Source organism: Nicotiana tabacum, chromosome 1 (genome assembly GCF_000715075.1).
Source record: "Nicotiana tabacum cultivar K326 chromosome 1, ASM71507v2, whole genome shotgun sequence".
Lineage (NCBI taxonomy): Eukaryota > Viridiplantae > Streptophyta > Magnoliopsida > Solanales > Solanaceae > Nicotiana > Nicotiana tabacum.
This window is the reverse complement of record NC_134080.1, coordinates 36,039,406-36,065,976: the sequence shown is the minus strand read 5'-3', so window position 1 is coordinate 36,065,976 and position 26,571 is coordinate 36,039,406. Positions and strand designations below refer to the sequence as shown.

Here is a 26,571-nt window from a genome sequence, read left to right as displayed (position 1 = left end):
CGCTGGCTGACCTCTCTCATTTCTCTTCCTGTCATCGCTTGATAGCACTCTTTGCGAGTTTTTACTAAACAAGCTCTCTCATTTTGGTTTCTCTACTCCCGTCGCCTCGGGGTGCCCGAAGGTTTTCACCGCCGAGGCTCTCTCATTTTATCTCTCTCAATTCAAGGTGTGCTGGTCTCCATTCGTGACGCTTATTGGTTCCCCATCATATTTGGTAATTGATTTGAAGGCTTGTGCTTGGTAAAGAGAGGTAGTGATACTAACTTCTCAACTGCTCGACGTGCCCCGGTTTTCAATTTCAGGGTGAATGGGATTTTATTGTTGGTGTGACTGAACCTCAAGGAGAGGCTGCCTACGTATCCTTTCGGAATCAAGTCAAACGTAGTTCAGGCCTCAATCAAATTTGTTTTGTTTTTTTTTTCTTTTCTTTTTTTTCTTTTTTTTTTCTTTTTGTAGAGAGGATTGGGTAGTGTTTGGGAGTAGTGGGGGATAAAACCTTCGCCATTCTCAAATGTGTCGGGACCGCTTGGAGTATGATCTAGACGTAGTATCTCTTGATTGCATCTGCATTCACTGCTGTGTCAGGGTCATTTCCTTCGATATCACCTAAATACAGTGCTCCTCTCGGCAATATCTTCCTTACGATGTATGGGCCTTTCCAATTCGGAGCAAACTTCCCTTTTGCTTCCTCATGGTGCGGCAGAATACGCCTCAGTACCAATTGTCCTACTTCGAAATTCCGGGGTCGGACTTTCTTGTTGTAAGCACGGGCCATCCTTCATTGGTATAACTGTCCGTGACAAACTGCGGCCATTCGCTTTTCATCAATCAACGTCAATTTCTCCAGTCGAGCCTTAACCCACTCGATGTCCTCGATTTCTGCTTCGACAATGATTCGAAGCGAAGGAATTTCTACCTCTGCCGGTATTACAGCCTCGGTCCCATAAACCAAAAGATAAGGAGTCGCTCCCACCGATGTGCGTACCGTAGTGCGGTACCCCAATAATGCAAAAGGTAACTGCTCATGCCACTGTCGGGAACTTTGTATTGTTTTCCTCAAAATCTTCTTGATGTTTTTATTTGCAGCTTCCACAGCACCATTGGCTTTTGGCCGATAAGGAGTGGAATTCCTGTGTGTTATCTTGAATTGCTCGCACACATCTCCCATCAAGTGACTGTTCAAGTTTGCTGCATTATCTGTAATGATAGTCGCAGGAATACCGAAGCGACAGATAAGATTTGAGTGTACAAAATCCACCACAGCTTTCTTGGTGACCGACTTGAGAGTGACAGCCTCTACCCATTTCGTAAAGTAGTCTATGGCAACTAGTATAAACCTGTGTCCGTTCGAGGCCTTTGGTTCAATTGGTCCAATGACGTCCATGCCCCAGGCGACAAATGGCCATGGTGCGGACATGGGATGCAGTTCCGTGGGAGGTGCATGAATCAAATCACCATGCACCTGACACTGATGACACTTCCGAACGAAACTAAAGCAATCCTTTTCCATGGTCATCCAGTAATAACCTGCTCGAAGGATTTTCTTCGCCAAGACATACCCGTTCATGTGAGGTCCACACACACCTGCGTGTACTTCGTGCATGATCTTTCTTGCCTCCTCGATATCGACGCATCGTAAGAGATTGAGGTCCGGGGTCCTCTTATATAACAATTCACCGCTTAGAAAGAAACCACTTGCATGTCGCCTAATGGTCCTCTTCTGATCTCCAGTAGCATGCTCTGGGTATTCTTGCGTCTTCAGGAACCTCTTGATGTCATGGTACCAAGGCTGCGTATTTGATCCCGCCTCGATTACGCTGCAGTAACCGTGTCTTTCCTTGATTTGTATTTCCAAAGGATCGACGTGGGCGTTGCCTGGGTAGGGTAGCATAGAAGCCAGAGTAGCAAGTGCATCTGCTAGTTCATTGTGACACCTCGGAATATACCTGAACTCTATTGAGGTAAAGCGCTTGCTGAGGTCCTCCACATGTTGTCGGTATGGGATAAGTTTGACATCCCGAGTTTCCCACTCGCCTTGAACTTGCCGGATGATCAGGTCAGAATCTCCCATAATCAGTAAGTCTTTGATATCCTGATCGATTGCCATATGCATGCCCATAATGCAGGCTTCATATTCAGCTGTATTATTTGTGCAGAAGAAACGAAGTCTAGCTGTGGCGGGATAATGCTGACCGGCAGGTGAGATCAAAATTGCCCCAATCCCTATACCCTTGGCGTTCACGGCTCCATCAAAGAACATCTTCCAAACATGAGCTTCCTCCGAGATCACTTCTACGGTGTTTACCTCTTCATCTGGAAAGTAGGTATCCAATGGCTGGTATTCCTCATCGACCGGGTTTTCGGCTAAATGATCTGCTAACGCCTGGGCTTTCATTGCCGTGCGAGTGACATAAACTATGTCGAATTCCGTAAGCAAGATTTTCCATTTAGCCAGTCTCCCAGTAGGCATTGGTTTCTGAAATATATACTTCAAGGGATCCAACCTGCTTATGAGGAATGTAGTGTGGGCTTGGAGATAATGTCTCAGCTTTTGAGCAACCCATGTGAGAGCGCAACATGTCCTTTCCAGCAGAGTGTATTTGGCCTCGTAGCTGGTGAATTTCTTGCTCAAATAGTAGATTGCTTGCTCCTTCTTTCCGGTTATGTCGTGTTGCCCGAGGACGCAACCGAAAGAGTTCTCCAAGACTGTCAGATACAAGAAAAGTGGCCTCCCTGATTCTGGAGGGACCAAGACTGGGGGATTCGAAAGGTATTCTTTGACTTTATCAAAGGCTTCTTGACACTCCGTTGTCCACTTAATCGCCGCATCTTTCCTTAACAGCTTGAATATGGGCTCACACGTGCTTGTCAGCTGGGCAATAAACCGACTGATGTAGTTCAACCTGCCCAACAGACTCATCACGTCTTTCTTCGTTCTCGGGGGAGGTAGATCTCTGATGGATTTTATCTTAGTTGGATCTAGCTCAATTCCTCTCCTGCTTACGATGAAACCCAAAAGTTTGCCCGACGGAACTCCGAAAGCGCATTTGGCTGGATTTAGCTTCAAGTCATACTTCCTTAGCCTCTCGAAGAATTTCCTCAAGTCTTGGATGTGATTATCCTGCGTCCTGGACTTGACTATCACATCGTCCACGTACACCTCTATTTCCTGGTGCATCATGTCATGGAAAATGGCAGTCATGGCCCTCATGTAAGTAGCCCCAGCATTCTTCAGACCAAATGGCATGACCCGGTAACAGTAGGTGCCCCAAGGCGTGGTGAAGGCGGTTTTCTCGGCGTCCTCTTCATCCATCAGTACCTGATGATACCCAGCATAACAATCTACAAAAGACTGTATCTCGTGTTTGGCACAATTATCAACGAGGATGTGGATGTTGGGCAGCGGGAAATTATCTTTAGGACTTGCTCTGTTCAGATCTCGGTAATCTACACATACCCGAGTTTTCCCGTCCTTTTTTGGTACTGGAACCACATTCGCCAACCATGTTGTGTATTGGACTACCCGGATCACTCCTGTTTTCAGTTGCTTGGTGATCTCCTCTTTAATCTTGTCACTGACCTCGGTTTTGAACTTTCGTTGCTTTTGTTGAACTGGAGGACAATCAGGATGAATCGGCAATTTGTGAACCACTAGATCGACACCTAGTCCCGGCATGTCATCATATGACCAAGCAAACACGTCTTTGAATTCAAAAAGAAGTTGAATTATCGCCTCTCTCGTTTTCTTGTCCGTGTGAATGCTTATCTTGGTCTCCCGGATTTCTTCCGGGGTTCCTAAATTTACCGGTTCAGTGTCATTCAGATTCGGCTTAGGTTTATTCTCAAAATATTCCAACTCTCGGTTTATCTCCCTAAAAGCCTCTTCCGCATCATATTCTGGTTCTGGGTTCATTAATTCGCAGTTAAATAACTCATTGTGATCTGGGCGTGAAGTCCGCAAGCATGTCATATTTAAAGCCGCATTATTAGGACTGAAAAGGAAGATAAGAGGAAAAGTAATAAAAGTCAGAACAAAAGAAAGAATAGGAAAGCAATGATGATTTTTTTTGTATTTTGTATATTTTCTTTGGAAAGTTGGAAGACAACAATGTTTACAACTAGGAATTCAAAACAACAAATGAAAAGAAGAAAACGTTCAAGTTATGTCCCGGAGATAACTTGTGACACAGGAAAGGTGGCAGGACAGGTCTACCCGGACTTCCGTCTAGTCGGGAATGGTGTGGCCTCCCAGTTTTGAAGTTGGGCGTTCGGTCCCATGTACAACATCTCAGCAGTGCTTGTGCCTTCACCTGGTTGAACCATGTGGACCTCGTAGAGCATTTCTCTCATCGCCCCACATATTTCCTCGATTTCCTCAGCTGTGAAGACCTCATCATCTTCTTCTTCAGCGTACCTTGGCCTGACGAAAGTCGCATATAAATCCGGCAGTGGTTGAGGCAACTTCCAGCCCTCATTTCTCCTTTTCTTTGCCCATTTTTCGTCTGCTGGAGTAGGTTTGAAACCTAGTCCAAAAGGTTTCTTGATGACTGGTAAAGTAATGAGTTCTGTTATTCCCTGAAGGGTTCGTCCAAGTCCCTTACCTGGCATAAATCCGTGCCGGATCATCTCTCTGGCCACCATGACCGAAGCTTAGACAAGAAAGGTTGGGGGCAAGGTACTCCCTCTTCGTGCTGCTCTGCCAGTACCACCTCGAAAGCTTGATAGACCGTATGTTCGCTCCCTTCTCTCGGTTCAATATACGGGATGGATGGGTCCCGATAAATGGCATGTTCGTCTTCCCCATGGACCACGATTTCTTGGTCTTCGTACTCGAACTTCACCATCTGGTGAAGAGTGGAAGGCACGGCTCCTGCCGCATGGATCCAAGGTCTACCAAGGAGGAAATTGTAGGATGTGTCCATGTCGATCACTTGGAAGGTTACTCGAAATTCAACTGGTCCTATGACCAGCAGCAGGTCTATTTCTCCCATGGTATCTCTCTTGATGCCGTCGCAAGCTCTTACGCAGACATTGTTGGGTCGGATTCTTCCGGTCCTAATTTCCATCCTTTGTAGCGTGGATAGCGGGCAAATGTCAACGCCTGAGCCTCCATCCAACATTACCCGCTTGACATAGTAGTCCTCGCATTTAACTGTTAAATGCAAGGCCTTGTTGTGTGCCGCTCCTTCCGGGGGTAAATCATTCTTGCTGAAAGAGATTTGGTTGACGGCGAAGAATCTTTCTGTCATCCGCTCTAGTTGCTCCACCGAGGTTCCAACTGGTACATATGCTTCATTCAGGGTCTTCAGTAAGATCTTTTGATGCTCGGCCGACCTTATCAATAATGATAGCATGGACACCTGCTCAGGGTGCTTGCGCAGCTGATCTATCACTTCATAATCCGGCATCTTCATTTGTTGGAAGAACAATTCCGCTTCCTCAACACTCACGGGCTTCTTTGGCGGGAAGCGCCTTTGTGTGGCGTTGTTCAGTTCTTGGGTATTTGAATACCCTCCAATGAAAGTATTTTCTGGAAGTTCTCCCATGACCTCTTTACCTTTGTACATTACCAAAGTCTTTCGATAATTCCACGGCACTGTGGACGGGTTGGTCATTGGCTTTTGTGGCACGCGTCCGATAACCACTGGCTCATTCGGCCGAGGTGGTTGAATCGTCCCCCGGACCACATAGGCCCCTTTTGGCACGTACATAGGTTTTGTCTTTTTGATCCCGGATTTCTGCGTCTTCTCAGCTTGACCTCGTGGTATGTAAAGAACTCCGCCCATTGCTGGTACCACTTTCTTCTCCACCTTCTTTTCAGGCTTGCTCTCTGCAACCTTGGCCTCCTCCCCCTTTTCTGATTTTTGGTCTATTTCAGGCCTCTTCCCCGTGTCGACAATGGCAATTATGGCTTTCAAAGCAGGGTCGAACTCTTTGTCTTCACAAATCATGCCGATCAGCGGCCCATTATTGTGAGCGGGCAATGGATTGTTAGTCACATTTGGGATCTCTTCGTCCCTTAGCACTATTTTCCCCTGCTCTATCAAATTTTCGACCACTCTTTTCAATGACCAGCAGTCGTTTGTATCATGTCCCTCAGCCCCTGAATGATAGGCGCATCTGACTCCGGCTTTGTAAGAAGGCGATGTTGGGTTTTGCCTTGTTTGGGGAATTGGTTGCAAGAAACCCAATTGGACTAGCTTAGGGAACAAAGTAGAGTATTGTTCACCGATGGGCGTGAAAGTCCGCCGTTGAGGTGGCTCCTGGGGGCGGTAGTTATTCTGCGGGGGTTGCGAGTTATAGCGGTTGCGGTAAGGAGGCTGATTTCTGGGAAGTGGAGCTGTGCCTCGGTTGGCTTGTTGCGGTGGATGGTTATAAGGTTGGGCGTTCATGACCATATAAGGTTGATGAGCATATGCCAAATTTGAGTGGGGGTAGTAATGTTGTGGGGCTCTTTCCGGGAAATGGGGCCTAGGACGACGATACTCCCTTGCTTCAGAGGCTGCCATAGTCGTTTCTTCTTTTTTCTTCCCCCTTGTTGTTCCTCCAGACCCGCTTTGGACAGCCTAAGAGGTTGCCCTTATGGCTGCTTGACTCAAAATCCTTCCCGTTTTCAACCCATTTTCCACCATCTCTCCAATCTTGATCGCTTCCGCGAATGGCTTACCCATGGCCGACATCATGTTTTGGAAATAGTCAGACTCTTGAGCCTGGAGAAAGGTAGTGACCATTTCCACTTCATCCATGGGAGGCTTCACTCTCGACGCCTGTTCACGCCACTTAATAGCATACTCTCTAAAGCTTTCCGAAGGCTTCTTCTTCAAATTTGACAGAGAGTTTCGGTCTGGCGCAATGTCGATGTTATACTGGAATTGTTTTACAAAATCTCTGGCGAGATCATCCCATATATGCCATCGGGACATTTCCTGATCCATATACCATTCCGAAGCTATCCCTACTAGACTTTCCCCAAAGTATGCCATTAGCAGTTCTTCTTTTCCGCCGGCTCCCCGCAATTGGTTGCAGTATTTCTTAAGATGTGCAATGGGGTCACCGTGCCCATCGTATTTCTCAAACTTTGGGGTCTTGAAACCCGTCGGCAGGTGCACGTGAGGAAACATGCACAGGTCAGCGTAAGAGACGCTCTTTTGTCCGCTCAATCCTTGCATATTCTTCAGACTTTGTTCAAGGCTCTTCATCCTTTTGGCAATCTCATTTTGCTCTGCAAATATGGGGTTCTGATCCTGCCCGGGTGCAAGCTCGCACTGAGGCGGTAAAGGATTAATATTGGTAGCGAACCTAGTTGGTTCCATTGAGAACGATGGGGCTTGGAATGTAAAAGATGATGAGTCAAAGCTTGGCTTGTATGTGGTAGGTTGTGCCGTAACCGGGCAAGGCGATGCAGTAAAGATGTTCATGCTTGCATCAGTGGCCGACATTCGGGGATGAGGCTCAGAAGGTGATCCAGCAGAGAAGGCGGAGGTGGCTGGGTACCCAAATGGAGTAGCAGGATAATTTATGGGGACATTGGACGTTCCACTTGACCTGGAGAATAATTCAGGGAATCCGGGGACGACACTTGGCGGCTCTTTCCCGTTGTTCCAGTCGTCTAGCATTTCCAACATGCGGAGCCGTAGGATTCTATTTTCCTCCGCAGTTGCGGATTCAGGTGTGAGGACGGCTGAGATTGAGCTCTCCTCAGAAACAGGGGTCGTTTGCAATGGAATTTCTGAAGACATTTCCACACTTCCTTTTGACCTGGTGAAGTAAGTGTGAGTACTGCTTCTTGCCCTAACAACAGGTAGTTGAATACTTCTCCTTGACCTCGTGAAGTATGAGTGCGAGGCCAGACTTTCACCAAACCAACCGTCTTTTCAAAAACCCTGGGAAAATGCTCAATGACAAACGCACGGTTAATTTTGCAGTAAATAATAGATAGTTAATCTCACGTTGGGCGTGATGCACCTATACAGTTAAGTGGATTACTATATGTTTGCTACGAGAGCATGCGTCATTCCGGCATTTTTCTCTTATTAGTTTTTCCCCCTTTTTTTCTTTTCTTTTCTTTTTCTCTTTCGTTTTTCTTTATTTATTTTATTTATTTTGCAGTAAAAGAAATGCGACCGGATCCGATGAGGATTGCCTACGTATCACGATGCCTACGTGAATCAGATCATTACGTAGTTCGAAAAACACAAATGAACGTGAAAGAAGCAAACTCTTTATTATTGAAGCAGTCTAATACAAACTACATTCTGCCAAAATCAAACTTTGAAAAAAAAACAAACCTAGACTCAAAAATAGACTAAAAATCACCCTGATGGAAAAACAAACAGAAGACGCTAAGATACAGGCTTGACTTATGAGTGCATTATGGTTTTGAAAATTGGTGTTCGCGGGGCATCGTTCGGCCTCGCCGCGGTCCTAGGCGTGAGATCCCTCTCAAGTTGCTCCAGCTCGTGCATAGTCTGCTTGACATAACCCATTACTGCCGAGAGGACGGTAACGCTGGACATGTTCTCACATCGTAGGCATCGTCTGGTGATGGCATGGGCAATGGCCTTGATCCTATCTCTGGTTTGCTTCTTCTCTACGAGCAGGTGTTTTATCTGATCGCTGCATATCTTGACGACTTGAGCATCTTGTACATGCTGATGCTTCAGTCGCCGTACTTCCAACTTCATCTGGGCTATTGAGTCATACCAGTATCTGCTCTCAATTTGGAAATCCTTGGCCTGATTAGCTGCTTTGATCTCAAGTGCAGCCATCTCTCTCTTTATCTTAGCAACAGTCTTCTCATGGTCGCTTTTCCAATTGAATCAGGTACCTGCGATGCTTATCTGCTCTTGTATCCCACTGTGTCCTGAGCTCTGCTATGATGTTTTCAGATTTCTCCAAACCATCTCGCCATTCCCTGATTTCACCTTTTAGCCCTTTTATCAGCTGCTCGTCCGATCGACGCCTTGGTTGTCTATCTGCATCCAATCTTATTTGTTTGATCTGGGTTCTGAGCATTTCATTTTCTTGAATTAACCTGTTCCGCTCTCCCAGATCGGTAGCAATTTGCACGTTGTGCTCGTATTTCATGCCTTCTACTTGTTGTTTTAACCTGCTGATTTCGGCACAATAGCCTCTTTCCTTTGCTAACCAATCCCAATGCCTTTGCGATGACTCGGTGAAATTCCGGATGTGGGGTCTTTTAGCTGGCCTTTCATGCTCGAGTTCCCTCCTATACCATGCAAGGTAACCAGGCGCCGTTTCTCCTTTGGCTCGATCCCGCACGCAAGTATCTGATTTCAGATATTGGCCCTCATTCCAGATTTGGCGAATCTTTGCTTCTGGGAACTGTCCGTTAGGACTTATCTCAACTGCTTGAGTGCTAAAATCTTCCTCATGAGGTACTGTCTGGCATCTTCCGAACTGTCTCAAAACTCGGCCGGGTGCGTAAGGTTGAATGCTCTTAAGCCCCATCAGTAAGAAATGAGTTTTAGCCGCCGACATATATAAGATCTCATCAACAGGCAACCATCCCAACGTCCATTGTATTTGGCTGGCAGTAAGAGCTTGAAAGAACGAGGTCCATGCCAGGACTTCTTTGGGCAAAATGATCCCTTTGGTTCTTGTGTAAGATTCTTCTATGCGGGTCTTTTCCGGGGAACCATGGCTCAAAATCTCGGAATGATGGCAGAGGTGCTCGGTTATCCATAGCTGTAGGAGCAAGTTACAACCTTCAAAGAAATTTCCCCCGGCTTTACAAACTGTAAGAGCTCGAAAGATGTCAGATACCACCATCGGCGCGAGAGTACTGTCGCTTTGCGTGTCCCCAGATATCTTCAAATCAATGTTTCCATCTTTCCTGGGAAATACCAGAAGGCCCAGGAACATCATCATGAATGCTACCCGTCTGTGCTCGTCCCACTTCTGCCGAACTCCTTTGCTGCACAGTTTGTTGATTGGATTATTGAATCCCCCCTCGTGACCGTACCTATCATATATGAAGCATGGGGTACAGAATCCGGCTGCTAGATCCGGGTTGTGGACTGTTCTAGGTATTTTCAATGAATCCAGGAACCGATGTACCGTGACGACTCTCGGGGCGACCAAGTATTTTTCCCTCAAAGGAAGTTCAGTATTCCCGATGTATCCGGCCATTTCTTCCAAAGTTGGGGTGAGCTCAAAGTCAGAGAAATGGAAAACATTGTGCGCCGGGTCCCAATAGGTAACCAAAGCTCTTATGATATCTCCCCGAGGCTGGATTTCCAACAGACCCACAAGACCTTTCAGATATTTCTTAACCTCATTTTGCCCTTCAACACCTAGATCATTCCACCATAGCTGTAACTTGACAGGGATTTTGGTCATTATTGAAAAATGTTCATTTTGCATCGTGCTCATCCTGCACATTTATTAAGGTGATTTTAACAAAAATGACTGACTCAAAATATTTTACAGAGGGGACCAAGCTTTGAACACGGCCTTTAAGCACTTCGGGGACGAAGATTTTAAGGCTGTGTGGGTCTAAAAATGCTAAACAAAACCCAAAAGTGGCCATTTATGCAAAGTCAGCCTTCCGGCGTCCCTTTCGGGAACATTCGGCTATTCATGTCAAAACAGCGTCACCCTATTCATTTACGACTTTTTTTTTTTTTTTTTTTTTTAAATTAGGAAACTCAATATTGCTAACACGACCTTTCAACGCCTAGGGGACGAAGATTTTAAGGTTGTGTGGGTCAACTGGACTAAACCTTAAAAATGACCCAAAGGTGGCTGTTTATGCAAAGTTAGTCTTCCGGCGTCCCTTTCGGGAACATTCGGCTATTTATGACAAAACAGCATCACCTGACTTATTTATGACTCTTTAAAAATTTGAAACATATTTTTTTGATTTTGGCTATTTTAGCAAAATGGGGGTTGAACCCGACGAGGGTTGCCTACGTATCTCACATCCGGTGAGAATCAAACCGGCGTAGTTCGGGAATATCGTAAAAATAGGAAAAATCGAATAAACCTAGAAATCAGGAATACGTATTTTTTATATTTTTTTTGTTTTTGAAAAGAGATAAAGATTAAAGGAACTATTTTTTTTTTATATATTTTTTATTTTTTATTTTTTTTAGAAAAAATTTGGACTATTAGTCTGAATTCGTAAAAGGGGTACTACAAAAGAAACAACACATTTTTAAATTATGAATTTTCGATTTTTTTTTGTTTTTTTTTACTTTTAAAATAAATACCTTTTCTTCTTTTTTTTTTATTTTTGAAAGTGATAAAAGAAAAATTTTTATATATATATTTTTTTTAACAACTCTCAATAAACAAAACAGTTTTTTTTTTAGAAAAATTCCGGCGAGGTTTTGACGCTACTTGGACATTGGTTTTATTTTCCAAAAATAAGTAATTATCTCCCCTACGCTGCTATTTTCCTTTTTTTTTTAAGAACCGGTCGACATGCGGAACCGAAGCAAATAAATGCACAACACAGATAGGAATGCAGCATGATGGTCTTTTCCATTTCAGGTTGCCTGTCCTAGACGGACCCAACCCCTGTGTTGAGTCCCCTAAGTCAAATGCAATATGATGCAAATAAGCGTTCCTACTAGGGATCCGGCATGAAGTTTCGTTATACTAGGTTTAAACCTTGGTATTTGCTCTAGACTGTGTACCCGAGCGGACAACTCGAGTCGAGGAGGGGGCTACGTACCGGGGACCCGCGAGATCGTCCGGCTTTGTAACTTGTCCGACCTCTTTCTTATTTCAGGTATTGACACTAACAGAATAGGGAGTCTCGACCAGCGAGCTTCTCCCCGGAGGTAAGAAAAGAAAGGTTTCGGCACAGTTTATATACAGTTCAGATAATATCAAAAGCGGTAAAAGACAACATTTAGCACTTTTATGCAAAACATGTAATAAAGATCAGATAATAAGCCAGATATAACAATTATTCTAAGCTCGAATTCTTGGACCCTGAACCAGTGGTTCTGGGTCAGAGTTCCCCAGCAGAGTCGCCAGAGCTGTCACACCTCCTTTTTGCGCGCCCTCCCCGAAGGGTTAAATGCGCGGGTGGAGTTTTTCCAATTTAAGTGACAATATTCGAAATGGGATTATTTATTTAATTCAGAGTCGCCACTTGGGAAAGGTTTGGCTTTTGGTGTCCCAAGTCACCGGTTTATCTTGAATCCCAAATCGAGGAAATTTTCGACTTTTCCAAATGAAGTCTGCGAACCAGAAATTCTAAGTAAGGAATTCTGTTGACCCGAGGGAAGGTGTTAGGCATCCTCGAATCCCGTGGTTCTAGCACGGTCGCTTAAATTGTTATAATGGTTAAATATCTGATTTAAATACATGTTGTGACCTATGTGCTTTTATTGAGTTTAAACCGCTTTTATTATTATTATCATTTATTTTATAGAATTGCAACGTCGTGAAAATGCATCTCGAACCACGTCACAATCAATGCACCCGTAGTTGTTAACACATTTTTGACTCCGTTGAGACTTGGATTTGGGTCACATCAATGTGCACCCGATTTTTAAGAATATAATTTACTTAAAAGTCGCGCCTAAAGAAATCTGAACGCATTATTGTCTTTGGGGAAGGCAGTGGAATTCACTAAACAGTCCGTCCCAAATTCTAAGTATTTACCATGATCAATTATTGAGGGCCCCGCAATTTGCATTTTTATTCGGCGAGGCTCGTCTCATTATTTTAGAAGGGCACCCTACAGTGGCTACATTTCTACTGCGTTTATCTTTAAAGAGAAAGGCGATGCCAAACTTTACTTGTTTGAACAAATACAGACTGAATCCTTATTATGTTTGCCGAACCTAAACTTGTTTGATTACCTGATTGATTGTTCATGAGGTGAGAGTTGCCTCATGCTTTGTCTTCATCGAGTGAATACGCTTATTAATTTGCTAAGTGAGATTGCAACAAACTAACAACATATATTGAGTTATGTTTAACGACCTCCAAGTTCCATTTTAGCACTCTAACCTATTTGAAATTGATAAACGAAATCGGCTGTTTATTAGGAAAATTACTACTAAATGAACTCGAAATGACTATTAGTTTCTCCCAACAATCATCACATTATTTCGAAACAAAGAATCTATACCGAAACCCGATATCGAACTTATATTGGAGCACATAATCTGACAGGAAAAGCTGGCCTTCATGGCCAACTCTTAATGTGACTGCATGAGGGTTTGTTTGGGATACATTTATCCCGGACTTAATACCATAGATTTGTCAATTCAGAGGTCTGTGTAAAATACATACAAGTGCTTACCATGGCTCTATGTTATACAGTCATAACTAAACCAAACAAGTGTTATACTGAACTGAATGTATACTAAATCAAACATGCTGTCTAAGTCATACTGTCATTACTGTTGAGCCATGCTATCTAACAGTTCACTTTGAACAGAATGTATGCTAGTTTATACAGAATATTTGCAGTTTGCAGTAAAAATACAGGCCCAACTAACATTCGAACTATCTTTTACACCAATGCTATAATATAAACTGATATTCATTTCTCTATTATCTGCTTCAACTTCAAACTTTCAACAATACATGGTTCAAAGGTTGTGTACCTGGGAATATTTGCAATTGAAGAAGAGGGCAATCAGTAGAGTACAATAATAACAGAATGCAGCAGCAATCACAGCACTATCAGTAGCAACAGGGCAGAATAGCAGCAGGCAAAGCAATACAGCAAGAAACAGGCTCGAGTGCAGAATTGCGACTATGGCCAATAGAAAGCAAAAGCCAAATAACAGCCACACCCAGTGGAGTAGAATCAGAACTCCAGACAGACCAAACCAGTAGTAAACCAATGAAAAACACTCGATTAATAGACACAAACTGGACTTTCCAAGAATCAGAACTGATTTGAACAATTTGAACCACTGAAACCCAATAATAATAGGAGGAAAAAGTTTGTGATTGTTGGTTGTATACCTTCTATCTCTTCACCTCTCTCTATCTATGTTTTCCTAAAATCAGCCCTATCCTTTCTCTGTGTATATCTATTTGTATGTATTTCAGCTTTCAAGGTCCAGTGTCTGTATATCTTCCTTTCTCTTTCAAAGAATTCCTCACAGTCTCCTTCTTTTTTTCTTTTTCCTTCCAGGTTCAGTCTCTTCTGTATATCCCAGGTCCTCCTCTTTATAAGCCTAAACACTAACCCTTTTTAACAGCCTGTTTTAGAATATCCCAGTACCCCTCCCATGTGCCTTCCATTTTCAATTCCAACTTTAGCTAATTAAATATTAAACCCCATTCACATTCCCTGGAAGATTCAACTTTTCCATTTTATTAACTAAAAGCAAGTATGGGCAGTAGAATATATCTGACAGCATATGCTGTCAAACCATTTGAAATTGAAAACCCTTTTATGCAGGAAAACAGGCTGTGCACAATGCACATGCTGTGCACAAGTGCACATGCCACCAACTCAGATTTCAGTTACAGACCAAGCCTTAGGTTTCTGAAATCATATTCACGACTATAAGTAACAAGACTTGGTTCTTAATTGATTCAGGCAAATGTTCAACAGAAGCAAGTTGATTTGTTATTGTTCGGACAGTTGAAACTAATTGACGACACATGTCGACTCGACTATATTAGCATTAACATACACAATCGTAGCCAAAAATCAAACATTTAAACAGTATCGATACATGGTTTGAATTATACTGACTAAGCAGAAATGCACTCGAGGAGTTAGCTAGTCAGTCCAAACTCGAAACACAACCAATACACATGCCTTATCAGAATAGGAGGGGGGATTTAGACAAACACAGAGGTTTAAGTGAAGTGGACAAACAAAAGTTGATAAAATCAAAACAAATATGAACAGACTTTTAAACAATCACACGGACTAAAACAAATAAAGGAAAGAAAGCAGACTTACCTTAAAACTTGAAAAGTTAACAGTTTGAACTCGGATTTGGACAAACTTTTTTTAAGGCTGAATGGACTTTAATCGAAGTGTTTCTCAAATGAGAAACACTTTGATTAAAGTCCATCAGACCTTAACCTCTTCGGTTTGAACCGGTTTGAACCAGTGACGAGGGACCTTGTGGTTTCGAAACTCAGATCTAATATTCGTGCTTCCCTGGTTATATTCGGACCAAACCAAGTATGGTTTGGTCACGAGGGGTGTCTGGGGGGTGTCTGGTATGAGTTTAAGGCAGATCGGTGTAGATTAGGTTCCGACTCGAATCTTCAAATGAAGATTCGAGAAGGTGGGATAGGATTCGAAGTGTGTGGTTGGTAGATTTGGGTTCAAGATGGCATGGGGGTTCTATGGTGTTAGGGGCGAGGTCACCGGCGTCCGTGCCGCCGGTTTTCATGGTGAGGGGTACAGGGGCGGCTCTAGGGTTTGGGGATTATGGTGAAGACGATGAAGGCTGGGGTTTGGATAGGGGGGCAGGGTAGTGTTAGGAGTTTATATAGTTAATGAGCAAATGGATCCTGGCCGTTGGATGAGATGAGATGAAGGGCCAGGATCCTTTGGCTAAACAGGGACGACGTCGTTTCAAGGATAAAGGTTTGGGGTCGGTCCGGGTGAGACGGGTCGGGTTTGTTGGTGGGTTACGGGGGATTGATCTTGGCCGTTGATCAATCTGAGATCAACGGCCCAGATCACACTGGGCTAAAACGTCGTCGTTTGGATGTCCTGGGTATCAGGTGGTGTTGGACCAGGCAAGCCTGGGTTTTGGGCTGCTTGTTTGGGCTAATTTTGTTAAAATTGGCCCAAGTCCGGAAGGGAAGGGGTCCTTTCTTTATATTTTTTTTATTTTATTATTTATTTCCTTTTTATTTTAAAACAAAACTAAACCAAAAAAATCAAATTAAAATTAAATACACACTCAATACAATTATTTGCACACTAAAATATTTCAAAACAGGTAAAGTTGAACAAAAAATAAAATCACGGACGAAGATGCCTATTCATGATTTTCTATTTAACGACCGGATTACGGTTCGAATTATGCAGGACACATATATATTTTTTTTGAATTTTGTTTTAATAAAGTAAATAAATAAAAATGGGCCGAAGTCACAAATAAATTAACAAGGTGCCGCACAGAAATCCAAAATTTGTACAGCAGGGCCAATTATTATTTTTTACTTCCTTTTGGAGCGATTGTCGTGCGAAACAAAAATCACATGCTCACAATGTCGACTTTTACTTCCACTTGGCGATGTGCTGGTTCGATGGCGTAGTAAGAATGTCGTACGTGGCCTTGCTTTTATTGGAGAATATTACTCATTGCTATATCATTTATGCGTGCGTCAGGATGAGTCCCAGTTTATTTACTCTTGCTTTCATTGGAGAATACTGTACGTTGTTGCATAGTGTGTGTGTCGGTAGGGTCCCAGTTTATCTAGTCCCTTCATTGCTCGGCCTGGAGAGGCTGTTGACGCGACGAGCGATGAACTTACTGCTTGGGATCTGGGCACCCTAGGACATGATTAATTCAAACAAAGTTCGGACGTGATTCGTAATATTTAGTCGGCTGAATTGGCATAGGATTACCATGGCGAATATAGGTGCAAGTTTTTCGAGTTCATGTACTGCCTATGTTGGAGAGGTTGTACGTTCCATGGGCTCACCGCTTAGTCCCAGGTCATGGAGATTTTCTTAATAATGCCGGTTTGTTCTGACCCGTTTGTCTGTTATTTGTAATATGGTACGGTGTGGAGGGTCTTGCTCGACCGTTGTCCGCGGGATGGTATGGTGTGGAACGTTTTCCCGACGTGTACGGTGGCGTTTGTTCCTTGTTCACGCACCTGTGAGAATGCTCGTGTTCCTATCCCAATCCAAAAAAGAAAAATGACAAGTTAAACCCAAACGAAATTGCATGTTACCTTGACCTGATAAGTCGGCGAGGGGAGAAGGGCGCTGTAGGGCGACTCGTTTTATCCTGTACTCGAATGGCGGTTTCAAATTTGGTAGCCTCGTGTTTGGCTTCGCCGTTAGTCACGTCTAGGCTTCTTATGGGCTGAACATACTTTGCTCGTTGGGATCTCGAGCTTGGGTCCCGGTCTGATCCCGTCCGATGTGCGCAAAAATAAGGGAAACATAAGTTATACTCTGTACATAAATTACACACTGTGCATACAGGTACAAAAATAAGGCAAGATAAGCTGGTTATTTCAAAGAATCACATAGTAGGCTATCGTCCTTCCCTAAGAGGTGGAAGTATAGATCGATATATGATGTTAATATAACAAATAGGATTGCAGACGTGCTAAGTGCGTAGTGTCCGTAATCCCACTTTGAGTACTCGTATGACGTACCAAACCCATCGTTACACCGAGACGTGAATTTTGTATACATATCAGACATAATTTCGATTTCGTGCAAAGATCTGACCTTGATTGGTTTGGTTATTTCCAAAGCTTGTCTACCACTTTTTCAAGTTGGTGTTTATACTGAAATGGTGAGGCTATGACAACCGAGAAGTAATACTTTGGCTGGCTTTAGATCTAGAGGGAACTAATATTTTGGCTAGAAAATTCCCACAGACGGCGCCAAATTGTTTTACCAAAAAATTGCTAAATCATTTTGTAAACTAATTAAATAAAAAAATAGAGGATAATCCTAGCCAAAGATAATAACCTCCAGATCAAAGAATATTGAGCAATAACAAACTCTTTAAGATTAAAAAAGGGCATCAAATGTAGACGACGACTTACATTCTTGACGTTACTGTTCCGCAATGTAAGAATAGAAAAGAAAGAGAAGGAATGTCATTAACAGCTACGGGATCTATCTTTATTCATTCCGTAGTGATGATTACAAACGTTAGAAGCCAAGTTCTAAATTTTCTCTTGTTTTTACTAAGAAACCTTCTCTCATTTTTTTCTCTCCTTTAGAAGAAGCCCGAAAAAATCCCCCCCCCCCCCCCCCGTTCTCTTACCTAGTATATATATATATATAGTAAGTATTCCCCTTTATCCAACATTCCTTAGCCAGAGTATCCTAACCTGCCGATTGTACTTTAGGTTGTCCCCCCTAAATGCCACGACACGTACTTCGCCATACGGACCTTCTGATGGTTCGACCTCGGCCATGGCCGAGATACCCGTCGTTACGGTGCTTTATGGATACAACCACGGCTTAATCGACCCCTCGCCATTTCTTTTTGCGCCGATCTTCATATGGTCAGATTTCGACACATACAGTAATAGCGAGGCAAATTGTGCAAGAGGTCTTCTACAAAGCATTATGAAGCAAAGGCTAGCAAAGAAGATTAAGATGCAGAATTTTTACTCTTTTAACTCAATTTCAGTAGTAGTATAGGCTGGGGCGGATCTACCATGTAAAATATGGTTTACGTGAACCCGTAGTCTTCGGGTTAAAGTAAAGATATGATGTACATAATTTTACTTGATGGAACCTATGGTCAAAAGAGACCAAGTGGTGCATTGGTTTTGGTCTCTTATTTCCAATAACCTAAGGTCAGGGGATCAAATCCCCTATCAACCTTATTATGTTTAATTTTTTTTTTAAAAAGTAATGATGAACCCGTCCTTCGAAAATTCTGGATCCGCCTCTGAGTATAGGAATGCTAATATCGTATAGGATGGATATTGGAAAGAGGGGAAAGAATGTTGAGGCTCTATCGCTCAATCTTCAGTTTTGTTTCCCGGTCTTCTTTTTTTCTTTTTACTGCTTCGTTAAAGCTCTTCGGTAAATAGTTTTTTTTTAATACCAACAAAAAAGCAGTAGGTTGTCAAAAGATATCAAGTTCCATTTGACAAGAATGTTTTCTGCAATTGAAACTAAAATAAATATCACAACCTTTACATCAGTTTTCGCAGAATAGCTAAATTGCATGATATCCATCAAGAGAAACCATCATTATGCTGACCCATTTTCATACACATGGGAACCAATGCATGAGGAGCAAAACCATAGAATGGTTGGGGGTTGAAGGAGGGCCATGAATTAAAGATGCAATATATCATAATCTCGTATGAGGGTATGGATGGGCTTCAAAAATTGGCCAAGAATGTATTGAAAACTGAAAATACGTTCATCTTTGTTTTAAACTTCTTGTGCACCTTCACGCCATAGGAATCCGAAAAGATAGTCAATGATGAGAGCCTGATTCATTTCTGAGAACTTTGAATTGGAAACAGATACTTGATCTGGAAATTGCAGCCAAATTATTACCACATGTAAATTCACCATTCACCATCTTAATTTACGATTTAGTAATGCTCGGTATCAGCTTCATCTACTCAACCCAAGATGCACCCAAGACCTTAGCCATGAAGGCATATTTGTCTGCAGCTTCATCAATCTGCAATACAGGTATTACATTCAATAGTGTGACTGTCAATTGAAGCAGGAAGTGGCCCGGAACGATAACTAGTGAGAACCTTACCACTTTTTGTGTTGGTCGTCCAGCTCCATGACCAGCCTTGCGATCGATCCTACCAATGATGGGATTGGTCTGCGGACTCTTCTCCAAGCTTGTGCATAGGACATATTGCATGGTCTAAAGAAGACATCACAATTAGCAAAATGGTTCAATTTACAACAAGAAGAAGACAAGATATAAATCACATAGAAATTAGCAGTAATGAACCTTCATGAACAAGCATATGAAATTCTATAACTGCTTAACTGTGGATCACACAGGTTCATTAAATGTATGTTTCATATAAAGAAACAAGTTTAGTTCTGAGAAAGTAAACAGATAATGAAATCCTCATCTAGGCTATAAATAGGGACAGACCATAGCAGCACTGGGATTTTAGCTGTGCAGGAATTATGATCTCTGGAAACATGTCTCTAAACAATTTTGGCCACAGTCCCTCGTCAACTGGAAGTCAATGAAGGAAACTCGCCTATGTGAATATACTTTTCCAAAAGAGAGAACAAATTCGACCAGCAGCCCAAGCCTCAACTTCTGAAGCTGTAAGTCCAGGCTAGATATAGTACTCATATTTTTACATAACTTTAGACTGTACGACATTGAAAATTTTCAAAGGAGAATAGTCCAAACAAAAAAGTGGCTGTATATTTGTAGGTTAACCAAAACATGTATGAACCTGGGTGAAGGCAACAAAAGAGAATCTATTTTATTTTTCCTTCCTTTCCATTTGTTTAGACAAACCACATATCAGTCCCAGGATTTACAATCTAAAATGCTATATTCTGAAAACCTATTCCACGAAAAAAAATAAATTTGAAAACTAATATGCATGCCAATCAAAAGTAGGGGAAAAAATTGTATCTGGATGCAGATGAAATGTCAATAAAAAGGCTCATAGTTGTCCATGAAGAGGCAGGAGAAGAAGCAGGATTCTATTTAGCTAGTTAGTACTTAGTAACCTACCGCCAATAATTTCAATGAGTGCAGTGGCACCACTCGATCATCATGATCTGCTGTCAGTAGCATAGTGGACGGATATTGAGATTCTTGATCAGGAGATTGTTCCCATGGCCTTCTGACATTATGGAGTGGTGAGTACCTGAAAACATTTGAGTGGGAATGACAGACTAAGTAAATTTAATGTCGCTGCTCGAAAAAGGATTAAAAAGTGCTAGGCCAAATGCCTCAATCTACAGAACATTGAGTATCGTTAGATGCAGAAATGAAAAGGGGGGAAAAGGGAAGGGGAGGAAGGAGAAGGAAAAGTATCAAATGTATAGTTGACAAGGTAGACTAGCACAGTTGCAACATGCTGTCTTTATCTTATTCTCTAATACGAGAAATATTGCCTAAACAAGGATTCCTCCAAAAGCAATCTATCACCATGCTGACAGTTTTTCAACCTTGGGAACCGCTGTCATATTTTTTTTTCATTTTCTCTTACATGCATGAATTGAAAAGCATATTAAGAGTATGCCGAGGGAAGTTTCAGTGGAAGTTCCAAAACTCACTTGATTAGCCACTGAAACTCTTCTTCCTTGTCTGAACAGCCATAATCAGAAGTCCAGGCATGACCTAGTGAGGAAGAGAATATAAGTTGTAAAGAGCAAATGAGCAAAACCAATATGCATCATTGAAGATGAGAACTCAGTCTACAGTACACTACCTATAGTAAACTTGTGAAATCTAAGCATATCCATAACACCAACATGCGCAAGAGCACAGCCAAAGAGATCAGGTCTCTGCAATTATGAAGCTTCCACAGTCAACCACTGATTCATCAACACTAGAATGCTGTAAAGTAAGATAGCGATATTGAAGAAACAGTTTAAGTACCTGATTGATGCATGCTCCAACAAGAAGCCCGCCATTGCTTCCACCTTCGATACACAACTTCTCTGGCTGAGTGTAACCAGCTGTCACAAGATACTCAGCAGCAGATATGAAGTCATCAAAGCAATTTTGCTTTTTGGAAAGGGAGCCAGCTTTATGCCAATCTTCTCCATATTCCCCGCCGCCACGAATATTTGCAATGCAGAACACAACACCTAAATGCTTTGCAATTACAACACGACCGACGGAGAAGTATGGAGTAATGCTAATATTGAATCCTCCATATCCATATAATAAGCAAGGGTGTGATCCATCCAAGGAAATATCCTTTCCAGCCACTATGAACATAGGGATCTTGACACCGTCTTTACTGGGCACAAAAACCTGCAAAAGTAAACCCCAACCATGAAAGAAAAGGAGACATCAGACAAAAGTAGTTTACAAAAGAGACAAGACATTGTTTTTCCAGAAGAAAAGAGTAATAAAGTTTCCTTGTCTCAAAATGGGTAGACATGCTCACACAGATTCTATGACAAGTATTGACCCTTTACAGATTTGGAAAAAGTTCAGGTATTTGTCTTCTGTCAAGAAGAATAAGGGTAGCTGACTACACCAAGCGAATTGGAGTGCGGCAAAGAGATGCAGGAAGGTATGTTGCAGAAAATATTAAATTTAAAAGAAAAGGAAAAGATCATAATTTGGAACTAATAATCTGTAATTTTCCTATTCTACAGGAGCTGAATGAGTGAGCATGTAAGTGTAAATCTCCTAGTTTAGCTTAGATATTTCAGGTTAAACAAATTTGGAAAAATGGGTTGATTCAATGGAAAAAAACATGCACAGACTTTTCATTTATAAAACCTGAGTAGAAGTGTCCACTACGCCAAGACTATACACTAATAGGGAGAAAAGGTCAAAAGACACAAGTTTCAAGTATTATAAAAATTAAACTACACAAGCATAATTACTTATCAGGAAAAAAAAACTACACAAGCATAATTGTGACAAAAAGCCCCATTCACCTGATTAACTTGAAACTCAGTATGATCAAACCCAGGGACAACAGTTTCTCGAAATACTTTCAGATTCGGAACCTCTGCTTTGAGATCACACTCATATATAATTCCAGGGATTAGGAAGTTTGTAAATCCAATAAAAATGGTGCTGTCTTTGCGGCGAGCAGAAATTCCAGACACTGTGCCTATATCAATGGGTAAATGATGAAGCAATACTCCTGCTTTCAAATCTCTCAACTGCAAAACATTTTTCACATCACTCAAATAACTCACAACCAGTTGATTGTCATTGACAGCAACAGCTGATTCAAGCACATCCTTTTCATCCTCTCTGACGATATCAGACCAAGAATCGGGTTCCTTCAGATCTACTCTGACTAACTTATACTTGGGAGCATCCTTATTGGTACGGAAAGTGAAAGCAGTGCCATCATTTGCAACACAGTCATAAGAGGCATCAAAGTTATCAACAAGCTTGATAAAGGGTAGCAACTCATTTCTTCCTTTATAACCTTCAATCCCATCAGGAAGTGCAGATAAATCGCAGTAATAAACTTTGTTGACTGGATCACAGTTTTCATAAGTATACAGGAGAACGTACTGCAGAACAATAGTTTGTAAAATTAGATTGTAAACAAGATTAACTTATTTTTTTGGATAAGGCAAGGTAAAACCAAATTAAAACCTGTGAACAAAAAGAACTTCATCAATGTAGGAAAGACAAAAGGTAAACCCAAAACAAGGAGTTGCTTTTCAAGAATCCAATGACCCTCACTTCAATTCAATTTACAATCTAATATGGGATAAAAGTGCTCCAAGTGTCACAATCATCCTGATTAAAAGCCTTTTAAGAAAGTAGTTCTTTGACTACTCATTTTGTGTTCCCATAGGAGTCATGTCTTCTTAGCACCTTGTCAGGATTTTCTCTCTTTTTTCTTCTTCTTATAAGTACCGTCCTGCTTTCCCAAACTCCACGCCTTACCATCGTAGCATAAATTTCATTAAATGGTAAGTACGACACTTATACTATTGTCAAAACAACAACATGGCTGTTCACCCCAGAAAATTTAGCAAGAAGCACATTACATCTACGAGAGTGATCCTTATCAATGTATCTCTGTTCCTGGTAATTCTTGATACATCTTTATCTTTCCCAGACCCATGTCTATTTTTCCAGGATTTAGGAAGAAAACAAAATATTGATATTACATTAAAATTTGAAAATTCATAGTTCTCAGACAGCAATAATTGTGCAACAGATTAGGGAGATTCTATAGTAAACCTTTCCATCTTCTGTCACCGAAGCTGATCGTGTACACTTTGGATTTTCAGGATCTTTCCAGCACAAGATATCATCGGACTGATCAGTACCCAAGCGATGATAATACACTTCATGGTTCAGATTGGCATGTGTCTCTGTCCCAGCATCCAAACTTTCTCCATCACTAAGAAGCCAGACACACTCCAAAACTTAGAGTCGCACAAAATAATTGAAGTGTTATACCGTTACTATTAGATGTTTATACTCAATGTCGCTCGGACTCTCCGAAAATGTTGCTGGGTGCGTGTCGGATCCTCCAAAAGTAGTGCGTTTTTGGAGGATCCGACACAGGCGCGGCAGCATTTTGGAGAGTCCGCCCAACATAGTTTGTACCTTTACTATGAAACAAGGTTCTGTTTGGATATTTGTACCATTACAATGATGACATACCAGGAGATAGTAGCACAATACATATTACACCGAACCTTTTTAACTTATCGGAAAATTAGCCAGCAGATTACTTTACATCAGATCAGATGATATAGGTTTTTTGAATTTTTCCCCCTCAGAAATAGATCAGATGATACAGAAACTTCATGATTCTCAAACCACACTTGTATATGAAACAGATTTGTGAAGAGAATATAACTTTCAGTACTCACTTTGGCGCTGGATAACGGCTATAGAAAAACCCTTTGCTATCATGGGTCCAGCTAGCATCAGAGAACTTAACCTGTGAGGAAAACAATTACACCCATAATGACAAATAAAGAACTCCAAGTAAAGAAATATGTCCACCATAATCAAAAGTTATCACCTTTCCAAACACTTACCCACGAGACTACATCAGGATTGACGCTCTTATCATCAACCTGCATAACTTTGATAGTCACCCAATCACTACCGCTCGAACTAATACCATATGCCAAGTACTTAGCATCCTCACTAATGGAGCAAATACTCAAAGCAACTGTCCCGTCCTCACTAAGTGTGTTTGGATCAAGCAAAACCTCTGGTTCTCCGTCCAAACTATCCTAGAATCACCAAGCAATAAGACACAGTCAATCAACTAATGCCTCAATTCTAACCAGTTGGGGTTGACCAAACGAATCATCTATATTATTTCCGCTAAAAATGGAATCTTTGCAGACCTGCACGTAAAGGACTTTTTGGGGTTGAAGTCCTGAATTGTGGAAGTAAAAGTACTTATCGCCCGCCCTAAAAGGGACTTCATATTTTGGAAAATCGTACAATTTCGTGATTTTTTCCCGTAGCTTTTCTCTTGTCTCACAAGTCTTGAGAACTAAGTCCGTTAGATTCACCTGCTTTTCCACAAACTCCTTGGTCTCCTCTGAGTCGGGATCCTCAAGCCTAATCAAAAGGTTCAAACACAATTTTTTAAAAAAATCAATATTTATCAAAGCAAATCACGAATTTATCGAAGCAAGACACTAGCAAAAATTACTGTTTCAAAAAATTGTATCTTTTCGCACGAAATTGCCGTAAAATAGAGAGCTGAAGTAGTTAGAGCATGTTCATTGAGCTAATTCTAATTAATTTGCCCAAAATTGTACCATCTATAAGGATCAGGAACGTTAACTCCATGATAGTTATCTACAACAGATTCATCGCGGCGAGCAATTGGGTACGGCAGAGGTTCGTTGAGGGCTGAAAGGGATCCCATTACAGATGAGGAGGAGGCAAGGGAACGGGCAAGAAGATGTGAAGTAAAGGGATTGCTCTTGAGGTGTTCGACGAAAATACAACGTCGTTTGGGGCGATTATTTGGTTGTTGTCTATTATAAGACGGAATGACGAGGAAAGCAATGCGGGTGGGGGAATTAGGAGAGAAGAGAATGGCGCGATGGCGAGGTAATGAGACCATAGTGTGGGCGTGACCAAGGAGGAGCTTGGTCTTGGTTAGTTGGGCTGACAACCCAAAACTGAGTGGATAGGGTTAAGTATCTTCCGGTTAGCCCCTAATATTTAGACATGACGGATGTCAGGCAGGACCAATGTCAAGGGCTTGTATATTGCCATTTGGCATAGGTTCGTGTGGGTGTTGGCAAGCAATGTGCGGAGCTGGGAGTGTGCCTAAGTTAGTGCATGGACTTGGGCAGGTCAGCTAGACAAGGTGTCTTGGGTGATGGCAAGGCAGCCTTGATTGTGGGCGACAACTATGGAAAACGAAGGCGCATGACACTTGGCTAAGGCATGCGTGCGGATCAGAGGGACGAAAAAGGTTGTGACAAGACGTTGTATGAGCTTATGGGCGAGGTATGGTCCAAATACAAGACAAGGCAAGCAGAAGGCAAAGTGTGGGCAAAGTTGTGGAACAAGTGTGCAAGTCATGTGACTGTGAAGAAGTGCAATATGCATATGTTGTGGAAGTTTAAGTCATGTGCAATGCACATGTTGCAGTTGGTCAAAGTGCTGAAGGGGAGTTCATTTCGTGGGAAGATGAATTCAAAAATGTGGCTAAGTTTTTGTGCTTATTTTTAGGCTTGGCATGTGCCAAGCACATTGTATAACTGCCCCTTGTAATCTGCCATAGGCGCCCCCTTTATATTATTGTATTTCGATTGGTTTAAGGCAAATAAGCATATGTGAGCCTTCCAACTAAGTGTCCTTTGTATATTCAGCGAGAATAGAATAAAGGTTGGATTTTACCCGTACTACTGTGTGTTGCTTAAGTTTTACAAGTCTGAAATAATTCTAAATGTCAAATTGTGTGCGAAAAAAGTAAGGCCGAGTGGCTTGAGAGTCAGGCTGCTGTCGTGTAGTGCTGGTTGCGAAAAATTAGCCTTGTAACAACTAGTATCAGAGCTTTGCTCGTGAATTGGGACCATGGCTGGTGGATCCACTTCAGACTTGTGTGATCGTGTGCAAAGGTTGGAGGCGCTGATTGGTGTGATTGATGATCCTTTGGATCTGGCTAATCTAATTACTGGGATCTATCGTCTAAAGGATGGAATTGATCAGTTTCATGAGGTATTCAAAAAACGTGTGAGGCCACGAATGTTCAAGTTGTAGATCTGAAGAAGGAGATCGAAACTCT

At 42.0% G+C, this 26,571-nt stretch overlaps 1 protein-coding gene across 1 annotated transcript; it reads right to left on the bottom strand.

Moving 5' to 3' along the window:
• Nucleotides 1-18,772: 18,772 nt before the first annotated feature.
• On the bottom strand, nt 18,773-25,463 carry LOC107789482 (uncharacterized). The gene is made up of 12 exons (XM_016611300.2): nt 25,088-25,463; nt 24,665-24,884; nt 24,347-24,547; nt 24,176-24,246; nt 23,535-23,697; nt 22,259-22,852; nt 21,240-21,620; nt 21,070-21,145; nt 20,915-20,978; nt 20,367-20,502; nt 19,410-19,523; nt 18,773-19,325 (listed from the first exon to the last, which is right to left on the bottom strand). The coding sequence occupies exons 1-12, from the start codon at nt 25,396-25,398 to the stop codon at nt 19,260-19,262; spliced, it is 2,397 nt and encodes a 798-aa protein (XP_016466786.1). The 5' UTR covers nt 25,399-25,463; the 3' UTR covers nt 18,773-19,259.
• Nucleotides 25,464-26,571: the final 1,108 nt, after the last annotated feature.

What these genes read in the sequence shown, in the direction of transcription:
- LOC107789482 (XM_016611300.2), bottom strand. Translation starts at nt 25,398, where the DNA reads ATGGTCTCATTACCTCGCCATCGCGCCATTCTCTTCTCTCCTAATTCC. An exon ending in GTTCCTGATCCTTATAGATG is followed by an intron (nt 24,885 to 25,087) that starts GTACAATTTTGG and finishes CCTTTTGATTAG; the next exon opens with GCTTGAGGATCCCGACTCAG. An exon ending in ATTTCACAAGTTTACTATAG is followed by an intron (nt 20,979 to 21,069) that starts GTAGTGTACTGT and finishes CTTCCTCACTAG; the next exon opens with GTCATGCCTGGACTTCTGAT.